Source organism: Epinephelus moara, chromosome 5 (assembly GCF_006386435.1).
Source record: "Epinephelus moara isolate mb chromosome 5, YSFRI_EMoa_1.0, whole genome shotgun sequence".
NCBI classification, from domain to species: domain Eukaryota; kingdom Metazoa; phylum Chordata; class Actinopteri; order Perciformes; family Serranidae; genus Epinephelus; species Epinephelus moara.
In genome coordinates, this window is record NC_065510.1 from 5,449,928 (window position 1) to 5,470,484 (window position 20,557).

The 20,557-nt window shown below is 40.6% G+C and overlaps 3 protein-coding genes across 3 annotated transcripts; 2 read left to right on the forward strand and 1 right to left on the reverse strand.

Annotated features, from left to right (window-relative positions):
• Positions 1-1,671: 1,671 nt before the first annotated feature.
• LOC126390602 (persephin) lies at positions 1,672-3,526 on the forward strand. Its single transcript, XM_050044983.1, has 2 exons — positions 1,672-2,434; positions 2,719-3,526. The coding sequence occupies exons 1-2, from the start codon at positions 2,356-2,358 to the stop codon at positions 3,183-3,185; spliced, it is 546 nt and encodes a 181-aa protein (XP_049900940.1). The 5' UTR covers positions 1,672-2,355; the 3' UTR covers positions 3,186-3,526.
• A 906-nt stretch (positions 3,527-4,432) lies between these two features.
• wdr83 (WD repeat domain containing 83) lies at positions 4,433-12,188 on the reverse strand. The gene is made up of 10 exons (XM_050044486.1): positions 12,038-12,188; positions 10,191-10,305; positions 9,951-10,071; positions 9,652-9,757; positions 9,443-9,491; positions 9,073-9,199; positions 8,340-8,407; positions 8,112-8,220; positions 6,449-6,563; positions 4,433-4,863 (listed from the first exon to the last, which is right to left on the reverse strand). Exons 2-10 carry the CDS (start codon positions 10,291-10,293, stop codon positions 4,708-4,710), a joined length of 954 nt encoding a protein of 317 aa, XP_049900443.1. The 5' UTR covers positions 10,294-10,305; positions 12,038-12,188; the 3' UTR covers positions 4,433-4,707.
• Positions 12,189-12,298: 110 nt separating this feature from the next.
• On the forward strand, positions 12,299-20,138 carry wdr83os (WD repeat domain 83 opposite strand). Its single transcript, XM_050045218.1, has 4 exons — positions 12,299-12,462; positions 13,743-13,848; positions 14,823-14,920; positions 19,734-20,138. The coding sequence occupies exons 1-4, from the start codon at positions 12,413-12,415 to the stop codon at positions 19,798-19,800; spliced, it is 321 nt and encodes a 106-aa protein (XP_049901175.1). The 5' UTR covers positions 12,299-12,412; the 3' UTR covers positions 19,801-20,138.
• The last annotated feature ends 419 nt before the right edge of the window (positions 20,139-20,557 follow it).

The following is a 20,557-nucleotide window of genomic DNA, read 5'->3' on the forward strand; positions in this document are numbered from 1 at the left end:
GGGAACCGGAGGGTCGCCTGTTCAAGTCCCCGTCCGGACCAAGGACTGGTAGCTGGAGAGGTGCCAGTTCACCTCCTGGGCACTGCCGAGGTGCCCCTGAGCAAGGCACCGAACCCCCCAACCGCTTAGAGCGCCTGTCATGGGCAGCCCACTCTGACATCTCTCCACTTAGTGCATGTATAGGTCCAGTTTGTGCATGTGTGTGTTCGGACCTGTGTGTAATTGACAACAGAGTGAAAAATTGAATTTCCCCTCAGGGGATTAATAAAGTATATAAAAAAAATATATATATATTGTGGTTCTGGGTAAAATGCCCAGCGCAGTTGCCAGAATAAAATGTTGGCATTGTGCATTTCAGCAAATCATGGATGTGTAGTTTAAGTTACATGTACATGAACTAAGTTTCTTATCAGGAGGACGACGGGATGGTGGATGGTATGACACTTAAGCAAGATGGCTGCCAAGCAGCAGAGCACTGTTGGGGACCAGAGACATTCTAGCTGTATTTGTGGTGAAAAAACGGGGACATTTATACCCCAGGATGATGGGACATTACCAGTTGGTTTGTAGCAATCAAACCAGGTATTTTTTAATGAGATACTGGGGCATTTCCAGCCAGGGTTGTAGCAATCAAATTGGGTTTTTTTTGACGAGACATTGGGACATTTACAGTTTGTTTGTAATAAGCAAACTGGGAATTTTTAAACAAGTCGTCGGGACATTTTCAGTCGAGTTTGTAGCAACCAAACCTGGTATTTTTTGACGAGACGTTTGGGACATTTCCAGCCAGGGTTGTAGTATCCAAATTGGGTATTTTTTGACGAGACGCTGGGACATTTCCAGCCAGGGTTGTAGCAACCAAACCTGGTATTTTTTGACAAGACTGTGGGACATTTCCAGTCGATTTGTTGTATCCAAACTGGGTATTTTTTGACGAGACATTGGGAGATTTCCAGCCATGTTTGTCATGGCCGGACTGGGTATTTTTTAAGGAGACACTGAGACATTTAAAGTTTATTTTTTAGCAATGAAACAAGGTATTTTTTTTAAAGGTATTTCTGAAAAACTCTTGATATTCCCATCAGCCTCAGCTGTACTTTGTGTTTGCATACTAACACACTAAAATAATACGGTGACAATGGTAAACATTACGCCTGCTTCTGTCCTTGTTGCCAGAATTCTATCATCCTTTGTCTTATTTAAAAATGCATCATCAGGCTGAAATCAAGACCACTGACCACTGGCACAGGAAAAAAACAAAAAACAAAAACACCAGAACTGTCAGATATACAGTAGGGCAGGTTCAGTTCATATTTTTAGTTACTTCAGTTGCTAAATAAGGTGCTCTGAGGTGTTTGACCTGCACCTGGATGGCAGAAACAGGGTCCAAATATGCACTTTTTGCAAACTCCAGATTCCATTCACTGCCTGCTTGGGCCCTATAACCGTTACCTAATGCATATTCTACATATTCTACATGTCAGCCACACATTGCTGATGAAATCCCTTGATTTATGGACCAGCTCTCGACGAGTCACCCATTGTGGAATGTCTGCTGAAACAGGCCCTGTTGTGTTCTAATTATAACCTGACCTCCCTTTCTTCTCTGGTGTTTTTCACCTTTTAAAGTTTTTACTTTTCTTTTATTGATCCTCAGACGGTAAAGATAAGAGAAGCGACCAAAGCAGAATACAACGTGGGCCTGTTTTAAGACATTCCACAGTGACTCATCCTGCCCCTTTTTAACCTTTCACCACACTTCTTCCTTTACATTTCCTACATGGATCATTTTTGTGTTTGCGTACTGATAAAGTTCTCTCTGTGTATCTCTTGGCTGGCCTGCCTTTCCACTTCCGTGTCTGTCTAGCTACCTATCTACTGATTCATTTATTACACATAATTCTCAGCATCATCAATGTGACATCATTGTCCACTCCTTAGCAGCTCTTAAGAAGCCCCAAACCTCCGGGAAATCCATATTGCCAGGGGCCAACATCCTTTGGAAAAACATCTGGGGGAAACTCAACAATAAGCCGGTGATTTACACCAATTAGATAATCTCAAAAGGACAAATTCTGGGTCAAGCGCCCGACTGCCCTCCTACGCTCCTGTCAGGCTCAGGTGAGTGGGATAGTCTGTTGGCAAGTAACGGGTTAGTGTCTGTCTCCCCCCTACACCTCCTCATCTCATCCCTTCACCCCCCCCCCCCCTTCATCTCCGAGGGCTATATATTGGACGTTGCGACTCGTCTGCATCTTAAGCATCACTCGCACCCGCAGACATTCGCAGACATACAAACCCACAAGTGTCTGGTTCATTTTGAGCAACGGCGTAGACGAAGAGCAGACTCTAGCGATGAGGTCCCTGTTGAAGCTGGTTGTGATTCTGTTTTGCGTCCAGAGGGGAGAGGGCCGCTGGCTGAGATCACTGATTGGTAAGTACTGGCTGAAGAGAAGGTTGTGACCTATGACCTTTTGGCTAAAATCTAATTTTGCAATGCTTGCTTTGAGAGCAATGTGTCAAATATCATGTCTAGACTTGGATATATATAACTTTAAACTTCGATTTTCTGGCTCTTAGAACTTATCAATTCTTAATTAAGACTAAGAATAACTGGTGTCTCAATTTGGAGTACAGCCTGAAATTAGTTGCGCTTTGTATTTTCATTAGTTTCCTTTGTGCATCACATGTATTGATAACTCTTTCTGCCTTTTCCAGATCAGAAACAAGAAGCAGCATCTCCACACATATCACCAAATGCGGACAAGAGAAACAGAGATCCATCTGCAGAAGACGGCCAAACAGAAGCTTCTGGAGTCGGGCCATCACCCAATCCCGTCGTCCCGATCCCAGTCCGGTCGCGTCGTTCTGCTCCAGACTCCCAGTGTGGCCTGCGCTCCATCCTGCTGCAGGTTCGAAACCTCGGGCTGGGCTATGACTCCGACGAGACCATCCTGTTCAAGTACTGCGGTGGGACGTGCCCCCATGTTCGCTCCAACCATGACCTCACCCTCACCAACCTGCTGGTAAGCGGGGTGCTCCCTCAACCAGCACCTGGGGAGGTGTGGCACAACACGCCCTGCTGCAGGCCCACCCACCACGAGGACGTGGCCTTCCTCGATAACTCGCACCGTTGGCACAAGGTGGAGAAACTGTCGGCAGCAGAGTGCAGCTGTGTTGGCTAGACAGCCGAGCGGAGACAATTGAACGGAGGAAGTGAGAGGGTAGGGGTGTGTGACGGGGCGTATGATGGTTTGTGAGGACAAGTCGATTCTAAGGACAAGTTTGCTGGCAGGTTTTCTTATTGTGTCTGTAAATGAAGAGTTGAATTCCAAAATGACATACCTTTGAGTAAGCTGAAACCTTTTCTTATGACGTTATTTATGTCAAAATCAATGAGCACAAAAAACCCTTTCACTTTTGGGTGAAAACCTCATGAATCCAGTTAAGTTGATTTAAATGTTTTGACTTCGACTGCTGATCTAATGGGCCTCAATGGGATTAGAATTTTATTACTTTTGGCATTTGTGAGCTTTAAAAATCCACCCGTAACAGTCCAGCTACAATATACTGCTGCTTTTCTAAGTTCATGAACAGTCTGTATTCTAAAAAAGGGTGTTTTTCATCTGATTTTGACAAAAAATCCATAAATAAGGAATTAGAATAAGCTCTTGATATGTAAGTACTTTAAAAAAAAAAAAAAAAAAAAAAATGAAAGCATTGCTTATATCAACTGATTCTGTCCAAAGCGGTCTAAAACTGTAAAAACTGAACAGAGACAAGATTCTACTACAAGTTACTTGACTATTTTTGTAAATAAGTATTTATTAAAAATCTTGAGTGCAACTTTGGGGTTAATAGTAGAAGGGATTATATGTAAGAAGCTGCATAGATATACCCGACGCAGCTGAGGGAAGCTCTTTTCAGTTCAAACTAATTTGTCAACAGTCCAGCTACAATTTAAAAAAAAAATGTATTTATGTAAGATAAGTTATTTATTTATTTGTTGCCTTTTTTGTCGTGCTGATTAACTTATTTTGTAACGTGTTTATCTCTATGTTCATTGTGTGTTCAGTTCCTATTAAAGATAAACTTGTAAAGATCTGAACTGTGTTAGTGAATGTGTCATTGGTATTAAGACAGAAATTACATGTGTAATTTATGCAAAAAAAAAGTTTATTCAGTGTATTGTACAAAAATATATGTTTTGCACACGTACGTAGATGATTCTTATGATTCACTCATCACCCTTGACTTTGTACAGTTTGTGTCAGCTGGTATGTTGCTTTCCTTCCTTGAGAATTAAATCTTTGTACAGCTAACAGTCATAAGAACAGACTCATCATCTGACTATGAAGTTAGTTGTACCTGAATGACCGCTGTGTAGCTCACTTCTGACCAAAATGAAACTTTCCCCCATGGCCATTTACAATTTTTCGTAGACTCTGAGCTGCTCATGAGCCTTTCATACTTTGTGATGTAGTTTTATGTTTTCTGATATTCCTGTTTTGACAAACCTGATATCCTGAATAACCTCATCGCTCCAGCATGGATACTTTTCACTGGACCTAAATGTGCTACAGATCCATTTCCAGTACCAAACCTCCAACGACCCTGTGTGTACGGACACAAAAATTAAATAAGATGTTTTCATGCCACTCTAAGGGCCGTCAGCATGTAAATAGTTTCCGACTTATTTCACCATCTCTACGTGGCCATTGCATCCTCCTCTGTTTCCTCTGGCTCTGCCCCCCACACCTGGACGCGCCCCTCCATGGCCGTGAGGAGGCAGGTTTCTGAGGGGTGGAAGGACATCGACTGGACGACAGCTTTCCCCACTGGCAGTTTCAGGGACAAGGATCCCTGGAGGTCGGAAATACAACAAATGCTTTCAGTACACTCTCTATAATGTAAGGTTTGGGGAGAATAATTATACAGACATCATGTAGGTGCAAGGCTATAAAAAACAGCATACACTGAGGAAAAAAGTAACACCTGCACACTTACTCTATGCCACACAAGTTTAATAAAGACAATATTTTGATCCTACGTGGATCTTCATGAGGTCAAAGTGTTTGAAAAGTTGAAACCACACCTATATTTGTATATAATGCACACCAATTGTCTGACAAGCTCTATGGTGGCAGGTGTGGTTAACCATCTAAACCACTCAGGGTGGTGAAACAATTGACAAGCAGCAATTCAATAGAATACATAGAAAATACAAAGAAAAGGGACAGGGAAGAATCAGTAATGCAAAAGCTATACTACAAAATGTCAAGCATCTATCCTAATTAATTAAACATATCAAAATGTATCGTCGCATATATCAGTCGACATCACCTGAGGTAAGAAATGTTAAGTTAGAGGCAGAACAAATGAAATCTCAAATTCATGCACAGTAATTGGGTCTTAAACACCCTTTGATTACCCTTAAATTTTCATTTATACAGATATGTGTGTCAGGGTCTATAAAAACATATATATGTATAGACACAGGGAGAGCCCGAGAAAATGTTTGATCTCACACTCCTGATTCAGACCTCTGGGTGTTAGGGTCTGTAGGGTGACAACATAAAAACGTCTCTTTGGAGTAAAGGGGGATTTACATCACCTCCTCTTCTCTAAGGTGTTTTTTCCCCTCAAACTTAGAGTTAAACCACATTTGTTTAAAATGCCGTAGGTTTGCTGATTTCAAGACAAAGCTATACTGTGTTCACGTGCTGGTGGGATGAACTGGGAGGTTACAGCTGCTGTTCTGCATGACAGAGAGTGACTAAGTATTGGTGCACTGTATGACAGCTAGCTCGCTCTTTTGTCTGGGTCTGTCCACTTAAAGGTAAAGTATCAAGTATCATCAGGAGCAATTTTGGGGTTCAGTATCTTGCCCAGGAATACTTTGGCATGCGGACTACAAGAGCCGGGGATCGAACTGCCCATCTTCCAAGTGGACAACCCGCTCTACCTCCTGAGCCACAGCCACCCACTCTTACAAGATTAGTCCCTTTCAATCATCACTTATGGCCCACTAGAAGTGTGTGGCAGTGTATTTATCTGCAGAGACTCTGCCCTCTGTCTGTATTTTCTTATTTTCTCCTTATCTTGCTGAGGTTGGGACATTTGTGGGCACAGCGCGCAGGTAAGGTCAGGACCCTATAAAAAGGTAGCTACCAGGTGCCAGACGGTAAGCAGCACACATCCAGGAGGAAGCTATGAGAATCATGGACATGGTGCCAAATGAAAAGCAAATAAAGTTAGGCCAAATGTCACAAGGAGAATAAATCGAGAGTGATTCATAGGTTGGCTTTCACTTTCACTCACCGACAATACTGTTTACAAACAGTAGACCAATATTACCTGCATAGTGTACCTTTAAGTTCTGTAACATGCCTCCGGTGAACCCATTATGTTAAATGCACTCTGAGCATGAACGTAACCAGACACTTACCTCCACCAGGTCCCAGCAGTAGACGTGTCCGTCCTCTGAGCAGCTCAGGACGTGGGTGTCTTTACTGGACAGGCAGCAGTCCAGCTTATAGCCCTTCATCTTGTGCCCTGTATACCTGAGTGAAACACACAAACAACATAAACACCATAACAATAGGCGTCTGAAATAATTACATTCTTACACATACATATATGCAGCCTTTACAATCACTAAACACTGCCTTTTCGAATCTTTCATAATTTTTGATCGTGGCTGTGCCAGAATTGTGTTGAATCTTGTTGAGGGTTTTGTTTGTGGTGTTGCGGTCATTATCATGGGATGCCTACAGGTATCAGACACTAAATGCTTTTTAAGATCTGTTTAAGATAATTTCTAACCAAATTTAAAACCAATTTTTGGACAAAATTTTTTTTTTCTTTGTCAAGCATTGCAAGTAAGTATAAGTAGTACATATGTAGTCCTGTCCTGTGCAGAGGTTGGTCTTATGCAGGAATATAATTACTAGAGTGAGGTAAGGGCATGTGTAAAGTAAAAAGACAGTATAAGGTTCAGTGGTGGGTTAAAAGACTTGTAACATCAGAAATGTGGACTTTCATGAAGAAGAACTTGACAAAAAGAAATAAAAAGGATCAATTAAATGAGATAAAATGTTTGTGGCAACTAAGGCCTGAGACCTAAAATAGAATGTAAGGCATTTTAAAGGTTCACTGTGTAAGATTAAAGAGGGTATATTAGCAGAAGAAAAATATAGTATGTTTTTCTTTAGTGCAGCATCACATGAAAATAAGAATCATTGTGTTTCCGACACCGATGTGCTGAGCAGCGCTGGAGAAACACTGATATGTAGCATGAAACTGCTTTTAATGTTTTTACTGGTTAAAATCACCTGGTCTGGGAGAGGAAGAGACCTCTGCAGATAATTCAGCTCTTGATAAAAACTGCCTGAACAATGAACACTGGAGGAATTCTGACCAGGAGAAGTTTCAGCTGGTTGCAGTCTGTAATCCTCACAGCTAGATGCCACAAAATCCCCCTAAATCTTACACACTGCTCGTTTAAGACTGATATAAGGACCAGCAGACGCCGTGTGTCCTGAGGTTTTGTTAAATGGTGGGCTAAGCTGATTTAGAGAGTTAAATATAGCATAAACTGCCATTTGAATGGCAATGAACACCGAGTGTCTTCACATGTGCAGGGGTATTCTGGTTATAATCTGATTTTTGAAGTGACCAGGTTATGTTCTGCACCTGTAAACACCATATCCTGGTTTCAGAAGCCCATTGTTGTCTTTGTGCTTCCAAAATGTGTTTCCTGCTGTAAGAAGACACTGTTCACCACAGTGTACACTGAGTCATGTCCTGTTTTCACAGATTTTAAGTTAGGTGAGATATAAAGAGAAATCACAAGTGAGCTGCTTTGTCCCTAACAGGAATTAAAAACAGGAAACTTTTTCGCACAGCAAGACGTGTTTTACTTGAATTTAATTTTCACTTGGGGTCATGCATTACCTGTTTTTAATGATCAAAAAAAAAGATAACCCAAACATTCCTGCATAAAACCTCATCAGTGAGGTGTAGCATCATCGTGTGCAAAGTGTTACATTTAGATTTTTAAACAAGAACTGCAAGAACAAGAACAAGAACAAGAACTGAGCAGCACTCACTCTCCCAGCATTTCCCCGGTGCTCTTGTCCAGCAGTCTGACTGTTGAATCCAGACTGGAGCTCAGAGTGCACTGACCGTCCTGACTGAAACACACACATGTGATGGGACCTGGAACACACAAACATACACACATTACAGGCTTCTACTTTTTCTACTACTACCACCACTAATAACAGCAGTGATAGCAAATCTCAATACTCCTAATGAATGCTGAAAAGATTACTCACTGCTGATGAAGTCGACGTGCAGCTGTCCCATTCTCAGGTCGTAGCGTCTCACTCTGCCATCCACCGACCTAAACACAAGACAGTTGTTCTTAAACAGTTCCACAGTGAAATCTAAAAATCTAATCAAACAGGAAGAGATGTAAGTAAAGGAATGATAAAACTGGTGATACAGATTGTCTCCTCATCTGCTTCCAGTTCAGTATGATATGAGAACTGCAAAGATTAGTAAATTAATCAGTCGATCAAAAGAAAATTAATCAAATATTTAGATAATTGATCATTCGTTTCTCCCATTTTTTAAGCAAAAATGTCAAAATATTTGCTGGTTTCAGCCTCTTAAATTTGAGATATGCCTTTATCTTGAAATTCTGTGTCACTGTCAAACAGCACCAGGCAGATAACAGCAAGCAGCCAAAGTAAACTTTTCGCACTTAACCAGCTACAGTTACTTACGAATTTGATGTGTTTTTTATCTTTAATGGCCAAAAGGAAAAAAGAAAGGGATGGCAGCTTCTTCTGTAACAGACTGTGTCAAATGGGCTCATGATATCGCCTCATATCGATTGCAGGCCCCTGAATTGAATCAAATCAAAATCATACTGCTGCAGACTCTGTGATATCAGGAAATATCTTATCGTTGTCTAAAGAATCGATATAATATCATATCTTCTTGAAACTACTGATCTACACTTCAACTGGCTTCAGGGGCAAAAAGTACGTCTGCTGTACTGACCCGGTAAGAAGCTCATGTTGGGCCACCTTCAGGCTGCTGACGCTGTCCCGAGCCTCGTCTAGAACCTGGATGGGCTCAAATCTCCTGGATCTGGTGTCCCAGCACCGAACTGTCCCATCCAGGGATCCTGGATGAGGAGAAAACACACACACACACACACACACACACACACACACACGGACAACAAATAAACACATTTACTGAGTTAGTAGTCAGTATCAGTGGCCATTTGTTAGGTACAATTTAAAATAGATACAGACAAAGAAACTTATTAGGACAACTCAATGTTCGAGTGGAAAGATATTTCACATAATTATCCCAGAAAATACACGATGTATATACTAAGTAATATATTGTGCATTGTACTCACCAGACAAGATGACAGTTGCCTCCTCGTTGAACTGGACGCAGTTGACTTTCTGTCAGCAGAAAATTTGAGTAAGATATAAAAAACTAAAAGACAGAACAAAAGTGTGGAGACACAAGAGAACAAGAAGAGGGAAGCGATGCAGGTGTAAAAGCTTCTTAGATGAACATGACAAAATAATAATAATGACAATAAATTAAAGTTCAACTGACCCCTGCGTGACCTCTGAGTTTGCGTGTGACCTGGCCTGTGGCGACGTCCCACAGGATCACTGTCTTATCAGAGCTGCAGGAGCAAAGATTGCTGTTGTCATAGGAACTGTTGAAACAGCCAATGAGAGACAAGCATGGTTACTGTTTGCAGGGGGAGAGCAACTCTGTAGCACACCGTTACAGCAATTTTTCTTTCTTCATATGTTTACAACTTATACTTCTTTATCATGCATGTCGATGCTAACATACTAATGGCCCTTCCTGACACATTGTGAAGGAGGCTGTGACAATCCTCTCACCCATCGGCATCCAGAACCTCGTATCCATGTCCGCTGTAGGTCTTCAGCAGCGTCCCTCTGCTCACACTCCACAGCTTTAGAGATTTGTCACTGCCACAAGACAGCAGGTAGTTCCCATCAGCTGACCAGACAGGCAGGGAGACAAAAGCAGGTATAAGCCAGTGACATTTCATGGACTTATGTTGATACCTGAAAAGTCTCAATGTTAGTTTGATAAATATTTTGGCACTTGATTCTCACCGTTGAAGCGAACAGCCCTGACGGCTCCTTGCTGACAGTCTATGGTCCTGAGCAGATGTTGGGGAAGCTGAGGAGCCTGAGGTCTGGGCTGAGGGAACGCCATGACATTACCTGTCTGGAAAAAACAAAACACAAACATATGAGCCACACTGACAACCGGGGGGGGGGCAACTAAGCGCATTTAGTCAAGTACTGTCTGGGTTACTTGTACTTCACTTTTATTCTAATTATTTTCCGATTTCTGCTACTTTCTACTTGTATTTTACTACATCTCAGAGGCAAATATTGTACTTTTTACTCCACTACATTCATTTAATTATTTTTAGTTACTCGTTACTTTGCAGAATAAGATCTGTGATAGTTTATGAGGCTGGTCGATATGGGGAAAATCAAGTCTTACAATATTTACCAAATACCTTGACATGAATATTGTGATGTTGGGTTATATACTGGTGCTTTCACAAAGATATTTACACAATGAGATTTTTGATAAATTATCATCAGTAATGTGGATATAATGTATAAGTGGTTAAAGGCAAATAAAACATCTAGAACAGTTCAGGTAAGTTAAGAAAATTACAACACTTTACTGTAATGCAATGTTTCAAACCAGGAAAAGACAACACTATTACGATATCCAAAATCTATGATGATATCTAGTCTCATATCCCAATATTGATGATGATGATGATGAGGTATTATTATAGATTAAGGCTTTACTGGACCTCAGGGGAAATTAACGAGCTACCCAGCTGTATATAAAATAATTAAAAGTAATCTCATGTTTATGTGCTGCAACACTGAAGTAATGTATGCATTAATGCATCAACAATTATACATTGATAATAAAACATATTTTATTCTGTTATGGGTTGTTTTGCATAATAAGTACTTTAACTTTTGGTACCCAAAGTAATTTTTTATAATACTTTTGTACTTTTAAGTAAAATTTTAAATGCAGGTCTTTTGCTTATAACAGATTATTTCGACTCTGTGGTACTACGAACATCACGTAAGCATGGTGTTGTTTTTTCACCTAACTTTACTGAACAAAGGTAAATATTACAGAGTCAGACATCGTAGAAACAGCATATTGTCAAAAAGAAAAAAGACAGACTGACACTAAACAATAAAAACAAACACACACAAAAACAGAGACAGCATTTGAAATCATTCAGTTTACAAATTACCAAATAGCTGGTTATGATGATGTATGGTGGATACACTTTGGATATGTGTATATGAAATTAATTTACCATGCAGGATTGTGAGCTTTATCATAAAATTCAATGAATTAAAATTGCTTTCAAAATAAACAATAACATCTTTGAGATTGATTGTCAGAGTGACCAGTATTCCTTAAAAATATATTGCCAAGTTTGTCCAACGTTGAACAGACTGTGTACAAGTAAATAACAAATATATCAGCGTTTAAGGTTTATTATTGCAAAATGTAACGTACATTTTTAATCCAAGTCAGTAATTCTACTTCTAAGTCCTTCTTCCAACACTGCTGACAACTTAATCTACATTACAACAAGGCTAATTGTGGTGCAGTTTGATACTCTGTAAACACTGCTGCACAAGCTGTTAACAAGCTAAGTTAGTACTTCATTAGCTTTCTCAAAGGAAACTAGTTGAAGTTACCAAAGAAACTATTGGAGTTACGGAAGTTTAAGTAGCCTAATACATGTTGGTCTAGCTAATACTTTAAACGGTGGTTTATTTAGAAAGAACTAGCTTGTTAGTTTTACTGAACAGAGGACAGCTTTATACACTATGCTAGCTAACGTTATTCATTTCCTTCTTACAGGAGTTTTCCAGTGCTACTTAATTTCTATACCTACTTGAAATGTTTTATCCCGAGTTTAATTTTAGGGAAGCGCCATGTTGATATTCCTGTCGCGGCTAATATTATAATAATAATAAGTTTATCTTCAGTTTGTAACCATCAGCATCTTCCATTCATTTCACCCATCAAGTTTGCTAGTTCGCGCAATGCACACTGGGATAAAATATACCTGTCAAAATAAAAGTTCAAAACCCTTCCTCCCGTGTCACCTTTAGTTTACAGATTACTTTACGCTCTTATTTTGAAACTCACTGGATATGACTACCCCTTACTACTCAATTCATGAAGACTCCAGCTCAGCTGTCTCTCGCTAACCAGGGTTTAAATTTCTCAATAATAAACCACCACAAGGAGGTCGTTTTAACACACCATGGCGTCCAACAACATGTCAGACCCCAGGAGACAAAATAAGATTTTAAGGTGAGTATTTTATATGACAAATTAGAACTTTTTGTGATGGAATTAGCTAACCACATTAGCTTGGTTGACGTAAGCTAACAGCTAACTAGCTAACCTTTAAGACAGTTCATGAGCATAACTAGTTTAAGAGGATTAGCGATTAGTTGATTTAACTGTGGGGTTTCAACACCACCAAACACCTAACAAATAATTATGATTTCCTCATATTTAGTCGACAATAATCTGTGACTAAATAGTTCATATTTTAACACAAGGGTTTAGTTACACAGCGTGTCTGTGCTATTTGTCCTTGCCTTTTGCCCATGACGGTCAGTGAACATATATTTTCATGGGCTTCTTGAAGCTTCTTTAATTTTTGTGTGAGACTACAGAACACTTAGCTCCACGGGCATGACAGTTAACCCTTGACAGTCTTTCTGACACCTTCACAGACTCAAAGATAATTGTAGTCCTTCAGGTGATATTAAGTCGACTTAATACTACGTGGTTGGTACCTATGTCCACAAACTTTACCACAAATTTGATCTGGGTGTCATAGTTTGGGCTAGTCCCTTTGGTCCCAGTGAAGTGAGATCTTAGAGTAGTGTACTTCTAACTAGTGTTATCACGATACTGTAATTTCTAACTTCAATAACTTACAGCAGCTTGAAAAATATAGATATTCGATACCACTTTCAGTACCGCGTTAGAGACATACAATTGAATTACTTTTATCAACAGATAAAGATAACAATTTGATATTATGATGGCAACAACTTTTCTTGTCATGGTTAGCAGCAGAAAACAGCTGAAAGACTATGGCAAACATTAACAATAAGACAGAGTGCATAACGCGCAGCTGGTGTCAGTGTATCTATACAATGGAAATTAATACTCAGAATCAGTATGTATTAATAAATCAATATCTTTGACGCTACTTTCCACGATTAAATGGTTTTCCCAGTTTGATGTGGAGGAACTAAATTGGCCTGCAAAACCCCTGACATCAGCCCCATCCAACTCATCTGGGGAGAATGGAAATGCCGGCTGTGAGGCAGGCCTTATGTCCTTACAACTCTTCGGCTGAATGGCTGTAAACCTCTGCAGCCAGGTTTCTGAACTCTTATGGCCTTACTAGAAAAAATGGTCTGTTATAGCAGGAGAGAAATGTCCATCCAATGTCATTTTGGAATGATTTTGTAGCACAACACACTAATTGTGTATAAGTGGATCTGGCGTTAAGAATTAAGTTGTTGTTGTTACAGTGTGTTTTTTGTTAATATGTGTCTATGGTGTTGCAGGTACAAGCCCCCCAGCACAGAGACCAATCCCACACTGGAGGACCCCACGCCAGACTACATGAACCTGCTCGGCATGATCTTCAGCATGTGTGGACTGATGCTCAAGGTGACCTACACACACACACACACGTACCCTCACACTAAACCTCTCATCTCCCCCTTGTCCTCTGCCTGTGTGTGTGTGTGTGTGTGTGTGTTTGTGTGTCTGTACTAAAGGGGTGTTGCCCCTGAATGGTAGACCTTGGTTCAGCTCAATGGTTCCATTTAGAAGATTAAAGGTAAACTCACCTTTTTAGATGAAAGGATGAAGGGCAGCTTTTCACTTTGAGCACGAAGGACACAATAAACAAAACACAAAGGGGACAGCAGCAGGCTCATGTGGCCTCCCAGTCCAATTGTGGATCACTTGATTAATTGATTGTCTTTCCATCAACAAAGTAATACCTTGACTTGTTGGTGTAAAACCTTTTTTTCCCCAAACAAATAGCATAAATTATTTCCTAAAAATACCTTTCTTAGGCAAAGATGGGCAGATTTGGAGGTTTTATGTCAGTGCAGGAAACACAAAGCACTCTCCAAGAACTGGATGATGGGGGTAGTGGAGGTGTCCAGAATAATGGCAAAACCCAACAAAATACTGTGTGAATATCAGCCACAAACAAATAACTATCAGCGCCACCCTTTGCCTTCAGAAAATCTTTATTTTTGGAGTTCTGTTGTCCTGTTTAAAACATTGTGTGGGTGATGCACCATGTTATGCCTCTTTGTATACCTGTCAGGGTACATGCAGTTTCCAGATGACACCACTTTGAACTGAAGGTCATCATGTACTCATTGATTCAGTGCCATTTATCAACTATGCTTGCTTTGTTCATCATCTTCAAAGTAAACTTCAACCGCTGAGCCTTGTTCGTCTTTGCTAATACACTTTGCCCGTCTCTAAACGTCCGTTAACTGGCAAAACATCTGATGTATCATTAAATAAACGGGTCCCATATATGGATATATATTTTGGTCTTTTTAATCTTGCACAACATTGTGTAGTTAACATTTGTAACCTGTGTGTTGTGTATGTTTCAGCTGAAATGGTGTGCCTGGATCGCAGTCTACTGCTCTTTCATCAGCTTTGCAAACTCCAGAAGTTCAGAGGACACCAAACAGATGATGAGCAGCTTCATGTGAGTATACAGCACTTAATTGTATACAGGATATACTATGTGTGTGTCCACTTTGTGCATTTTTACATTAGTGTGCGCTGAACTTAAATACCTACAGACTTAAATACCTTGTATTTTACCCGCACTGCACAGTACAGCAAAACACATAGTTACTAGTGTTGCACAATATACACAGAAGATCATAGAAAAGAAAAGAAAAGAAAAGAAAAGAAAAGAAAAGATCATATTGCAATTATTTTGATAGATATTGTGATTGTGATATGACCCAAAATTTTAGTGGGAATGGCAATTTATGATTTGTAGGCCGGTGGCCTCTCAGTAGATCCACAGTGCTTTATGTATAATGCTATGTTGTGACACATTTTCCAATGTGAATCCAATGTTCTGGATGAAGTGCTGGCTGTCTGCTGTTCAGGAGACAGTTTGAATTTCTGTCTTATTTTGACTAAACTGGATCTTGGACGTAATTTAGCATTATAGTTTATTGATTTTCCATTGGGGGGGGCACTTTCTGTGTACTCCTGATGCCGACCCCAAGACTGGATAAATGGTGAGGGTTGCGTCAGGAAGGGCATCCGGCATAAAACCAAATCAGTCAAGGCCCGGGTTAACAACAGCCGCTTCTGGTGCTGTTGACCAGCAGGGTGCCAGTGGAAATTGGACGACTGTTGGTCAAAGACCATCGAGGGAGGCAGATGATAAGCTGTGGAGACCCCTGAAGGGAGCAGCCGAAAGACGAAGAGGAAGTTTATTGATTTTCAGTGGAACTTATCTTGAAGACTTGATCATGGCAAGTTATGCACTTTGGTTGCGTGAGATTGCTATGATCTGAAATATCTGTTAAAGTAAAAACATTGGCTCTAGGTAGAGCACTTGCCATGGATATATTAAAAGACCTCAATACAGAATTGGCAGCAGGGCTCCATTCGTTCCTACAGAAGTTTCTCAGTGGGGCATGAAGTCCAAATCACTCTATTTCCGTGGTATGTAGTCACCCAGATGATAGGTGCTGCTTACACATCATTAGGCCCATAGAGCAGACGCACTAGAGACTTACAGCCCAGCGGCCAACTTCTGGTTTAGAGCTCCACTATCTTGAATGGAGTTAAAATAATTTAATCTTGCGGCTCTTTTAGACTTTCCAAATGTTATCTGCCTGAATGGATTGAATCCTGATAGCGAAATGAGTAATTTTGCGGGGGTTGTGATGCTAAAAAAAAAAAAATTATCCACTGGTTTTAAGACATCTCTTTCCCAGCATAATTCTATGGGGAAAAGTATTTTTGGCCCAATTGCATCACGCAACAGACCCCGGAAAATGCAGTACCAGCGACTACAAAAATTGGCCTGACTGTCCGGCACACTACGTGGGGGCCTGGTACTTGCTCTGGATGAAGTGAAGACTCAAGCACATGGGGAAAGAGGACCTACCTGCCGGTCTATGTGCGTTCATGAGAAGAAACATTTATCATATAATATATTAACCTATTTCTCCTCAATTGTTGTTGTTGGTCAGCATCTGTAACTGTAAGATGTGAGGGTTGGTCTTAATGGTATTTGTCCCTTCTCCACTGTGATTGAACGGCTGGGTAAAAAGTGACAGTGAGGAGCGCAACATTTTTTCAAAGCTGAACATTTTTCAGCATTCGGCTCTCACAAAAAAAAAGTCAAATGGGAAGCACTCAGTGCCTCATCAAGCTGCTGGCGTTTTTAACGTAGCGTAAATATGTGGCAATCCCATTCGAAGAATTAAAAACATACACTGGCGTGAAGAAAAATAGCTTTGTTGGACACGGCCCCTGTATGTTGACATCAGAAAAATATTCTTGTCAGCATGCTAATAATGCATTTAACCATTTTGTCGAGCACACGACTCCCCCTGTATTTGGCATCAGAGTATGCTCACTCAAAGACTTTTAATTCAGACAAACTGTGAAAATGTTTATTGTCTCAGTTATTAGGGATGTGGCCCTCTTCTCTGTTGCAGAGAAAATGGTGTTCACATTAATGTCTTAAATAATTCAGCTTTGAATCTGTAGGTTAGACTGGCTTCTGTCTGCCACTGAGACTTGAGATGAGCCAACTCTAATGTCCCAAAGCTTTTAACTGTGTGACCTCCAGGGCTGGTACATTTCCATTTGCTTAGTACTACAGTAGGGCACTTGTCCAGGTGTCGCAGACAGATTTGCAATGAGGAAAAACCTTCTCCATCGTCTAGATGAGGTTGTATTAAAGACAAGCTTGATGCACTCATAGTTTAGTAACGCAAAATGTTTGGCTCAGCAAGTAATGTCAGACGATGAACTTAATGCACCAGGCTCGTGTGCACAGAAGCTGGTTCAAGGCCAGTTTTAGGACATTTGTTAAGAGCCAAGATATGATGTAAGTATCCCCGTGTTATTTAACAAAGGTGAGTGCCTGTACAGGATGAACGAGCTGTGGAGGGCAGGTATGTCGTTGAGGTTATCAGATGAACCGTACACAGACACGTTTGGATGAATCGACCCCACAGTTTCTTCACATGACTCAGGGATAAATCTTTATACCTGCATCTGCGCTAATCAGCCCTGTGCTCGTTGTGTCATTATACTCCAAACTTTGTCAGCAAAATATCCCACTGAATAATCGAATGGCAACTGGAGTGTGTTTTTGCTTTATAGGCAATAAGTAAAACATAATTTTACACAAGTCACAGAAGCACAGGTGCTCATGAACCGCAACAAATGCAAACAAGAAAGGAAATTCAAAGGTAGCAAAAGCTTTTGCCAAAGTCCATGGCTGTCAATCCCATTTTGTAAAGTCTATTTTTTACTTCTCCAGACTCAGACTGCCTTGGAATTTTGTTTCTGAATGATTCTTATATATTCTTTACTCGTTCAAATAATATTTTACTGGCAAAAAAATGACTTTCCCCAACATTTATGGCTCATCCCAATATTATTCTGAACAGGAAATTCATTACATTCAGGTCAAAATGAAACGAAAATGCCTTCTATATAACATCCCTGACCACACTGTGTACTTATTTTACAATATATGCAACAAAAAAAAATCTAAATCTTTTAACACTGAGCATAAATGAGCCCTTATACCATCAGGGCCTCACTGTTATGACACGCCCACTTGTAAATTATCAGATCAATTCCTCACAACGTTATATCTTGCCTTTCTATCCTGATGCTTGTACTACGAAGCAGGATTTGGAGTTAGCGAGGTGACTTCAGGGTTAACTCTGGGTTTTCAATACTTCATAGCTGGTTTTCCTTTTGCTGGGATAAATCACCGTGGTAACTTGTGCTGAACAGCTAATCTGCTCCAGAGCAGGTTAACGTCACAGTATGGGATCACAGCCTGTTAACACCCGACCTCTGACCAATCAGATCACTGAAGAAAAAATCTATGGACAAAAGTCTGGTGGGACAAGTAAAAAACAAGTAGCCTTTACACTGTCATAGGTCAGTAGAATGGTTTCATTGTTCCACTGATTTAAAACAGAGCTTCAAACAAACACAGATCGCTTACAGCACTAAACACATGATTTTAGCAGTTTTAAAGGGATAGTGCACCCAAAAATGAAAATTCAGCCATTATCTACTCACCCATATGCCGAGGGAGGCTCAGGTGAAGTTTTAGAGTCCTCATAAAACTTGTAGAGATCCAAGGGGAGAGTGGGTAGCAGCACAACTCCACCTAATGGAGGCTTACGGTGCCCCAGATTCAAACGTCCAAAAAAATTGAAACAGAGAGGCAGTTAGAGCTACAGGCTACAATGAGGCTAAAAACAGAGTTCAAATGACGTTTTTCCAAACAACTTTTTATGTCGGGGCTTCAGGACACTTGGATCACTACGGACGAGCAGTATGGAGATATTTTGTGGTTTCAATTATGTGTTTTTGGACGTTTGAATCTGGGGCGCCGTAAGCCTGCATTAGGTGGAGTTGTGTTGCTACCCCCTCTCCCCTTGGATCTCCGCAAGAGATGTGAGGACTCTAAAACTTCACCTGAGCCATTTTCCGTTAAAAGATTACAGAGTGTTGTTTACATCCCACGCCACTGACAGTTTACTGTCTCACAGTCGCAGACACTTTTGGTACCATTTCATCTCATATGATATGGAGCAGCCTACTTCATTCATGGCTCTTATGATGCTACTCGCAATTAACACCCCCGCCTCTTTCACATGAACGAATTTGTGGCTAGAGAGGAAAACCCAGAGTTTACTGAACTAGCTGATAACCAGCTTGGTAGTACAGATTATCCAGACAGCCAGTGTTAGAGTTAGTCAAGCCAGATAAGGAAAAGACATCCTGGGTAAGTAGAACTGGCTTCGTTGTACAGGCGTCTGTTTCAATCAGAAATGTGTCACAATGCTGAAGCTAGATTCTCGTGAAATGCCGTTTCATCTGGAGTTTAATGCAACCAATTGTTCAAGAAATACTCTTTCACTTTGACCTTGAAGTGAAGCCGGGCTGCTGGCTGACTATTTTCAATTCTAGATAAAGATTAAGTCACAGTGGATTTTTTTTGTACTTTGAATGTAAATAAAGTGCCAGGGTAGGATCCCCCAGACCCCCGACAGAGGTTTGGGTGAAGCCACAAATGTCCTCAAATCCTAGAAACGCCCCTGTAAACACCTAATCTGTGTGGGGCTGCTAAGACTGGTTTTGCCTCATACATTCATCTTATCTGATAAATATTATTAACATTTGTTTATTAACATGCCCATGGCCTCCTGTCACTTTGCATGTTTGACCCCAGGCTGAGCATCCCTGCTTTACGTGATGTTTTCTCCCGTTCTGTATGCTGTCTGCAGGTTGTCCATCTCAGCAGTTGTGATGTCCTACCTCCAGAACCCACAGCCAATGTCACCACCATGGTAACCAAGGGCCAATCGCAGAAGAGCACAGAAGTGAATCGCGGATGCTGGAGTGGGTGACAAAACAGCTGATTGGCCCCCTGGCCATTGTTGAGTAAAACCAGAGACGGAAAGGAAGATAATATGATAGAAAGAGAAGAAGAGAGGAAACAGTTGACCAGGAGAGGTGGACAATAAAGAGGACACTACGACAGGAAGATCATATAAATTCTTTGACTTTGTCCTCATGTTTTTCTCTTTTTAAACTTTTCTAAATTTGTTTGTTGATGAAACAAAACTGTAAATTTTGCTGTTTGGCTGATGCAGGATGTCGTTAATAAAGTTGTACAATTTTAAAAAGAACTGCCAGCGTTTATTAGTCTTTGGAAGAACATGTTTGATGTCATGCTCTCCTCACACTGAAAGTTACATTGTTAAGCAGTAGATAATGTAACTTGTAAATACTGTTTGTGGCAAAACCCTGAAGCTCCATTCTGATTTTGTGAGAAATAATAGGAAGTGTCTTAAAAGCAAACACTAGTGCCTCTCCAAGTAAAGCTGCCCATTCAATTCAATTTACTGGATTTCATCAGGATAATTTACTCACTGTCGTTATTGCTTTTCGGGAAGTCCAAGGTACGTGTATAAAAACAAACAGTAAGGCAATTTAAACACATCGAGCGATTGGTACAGTCTATTGATCAAGAATTCTAGGTAAGTATATCCTCATCATTTTTTCAAACCTACGTGACCAACACATGTTGCATGTTGTGCACCATAGA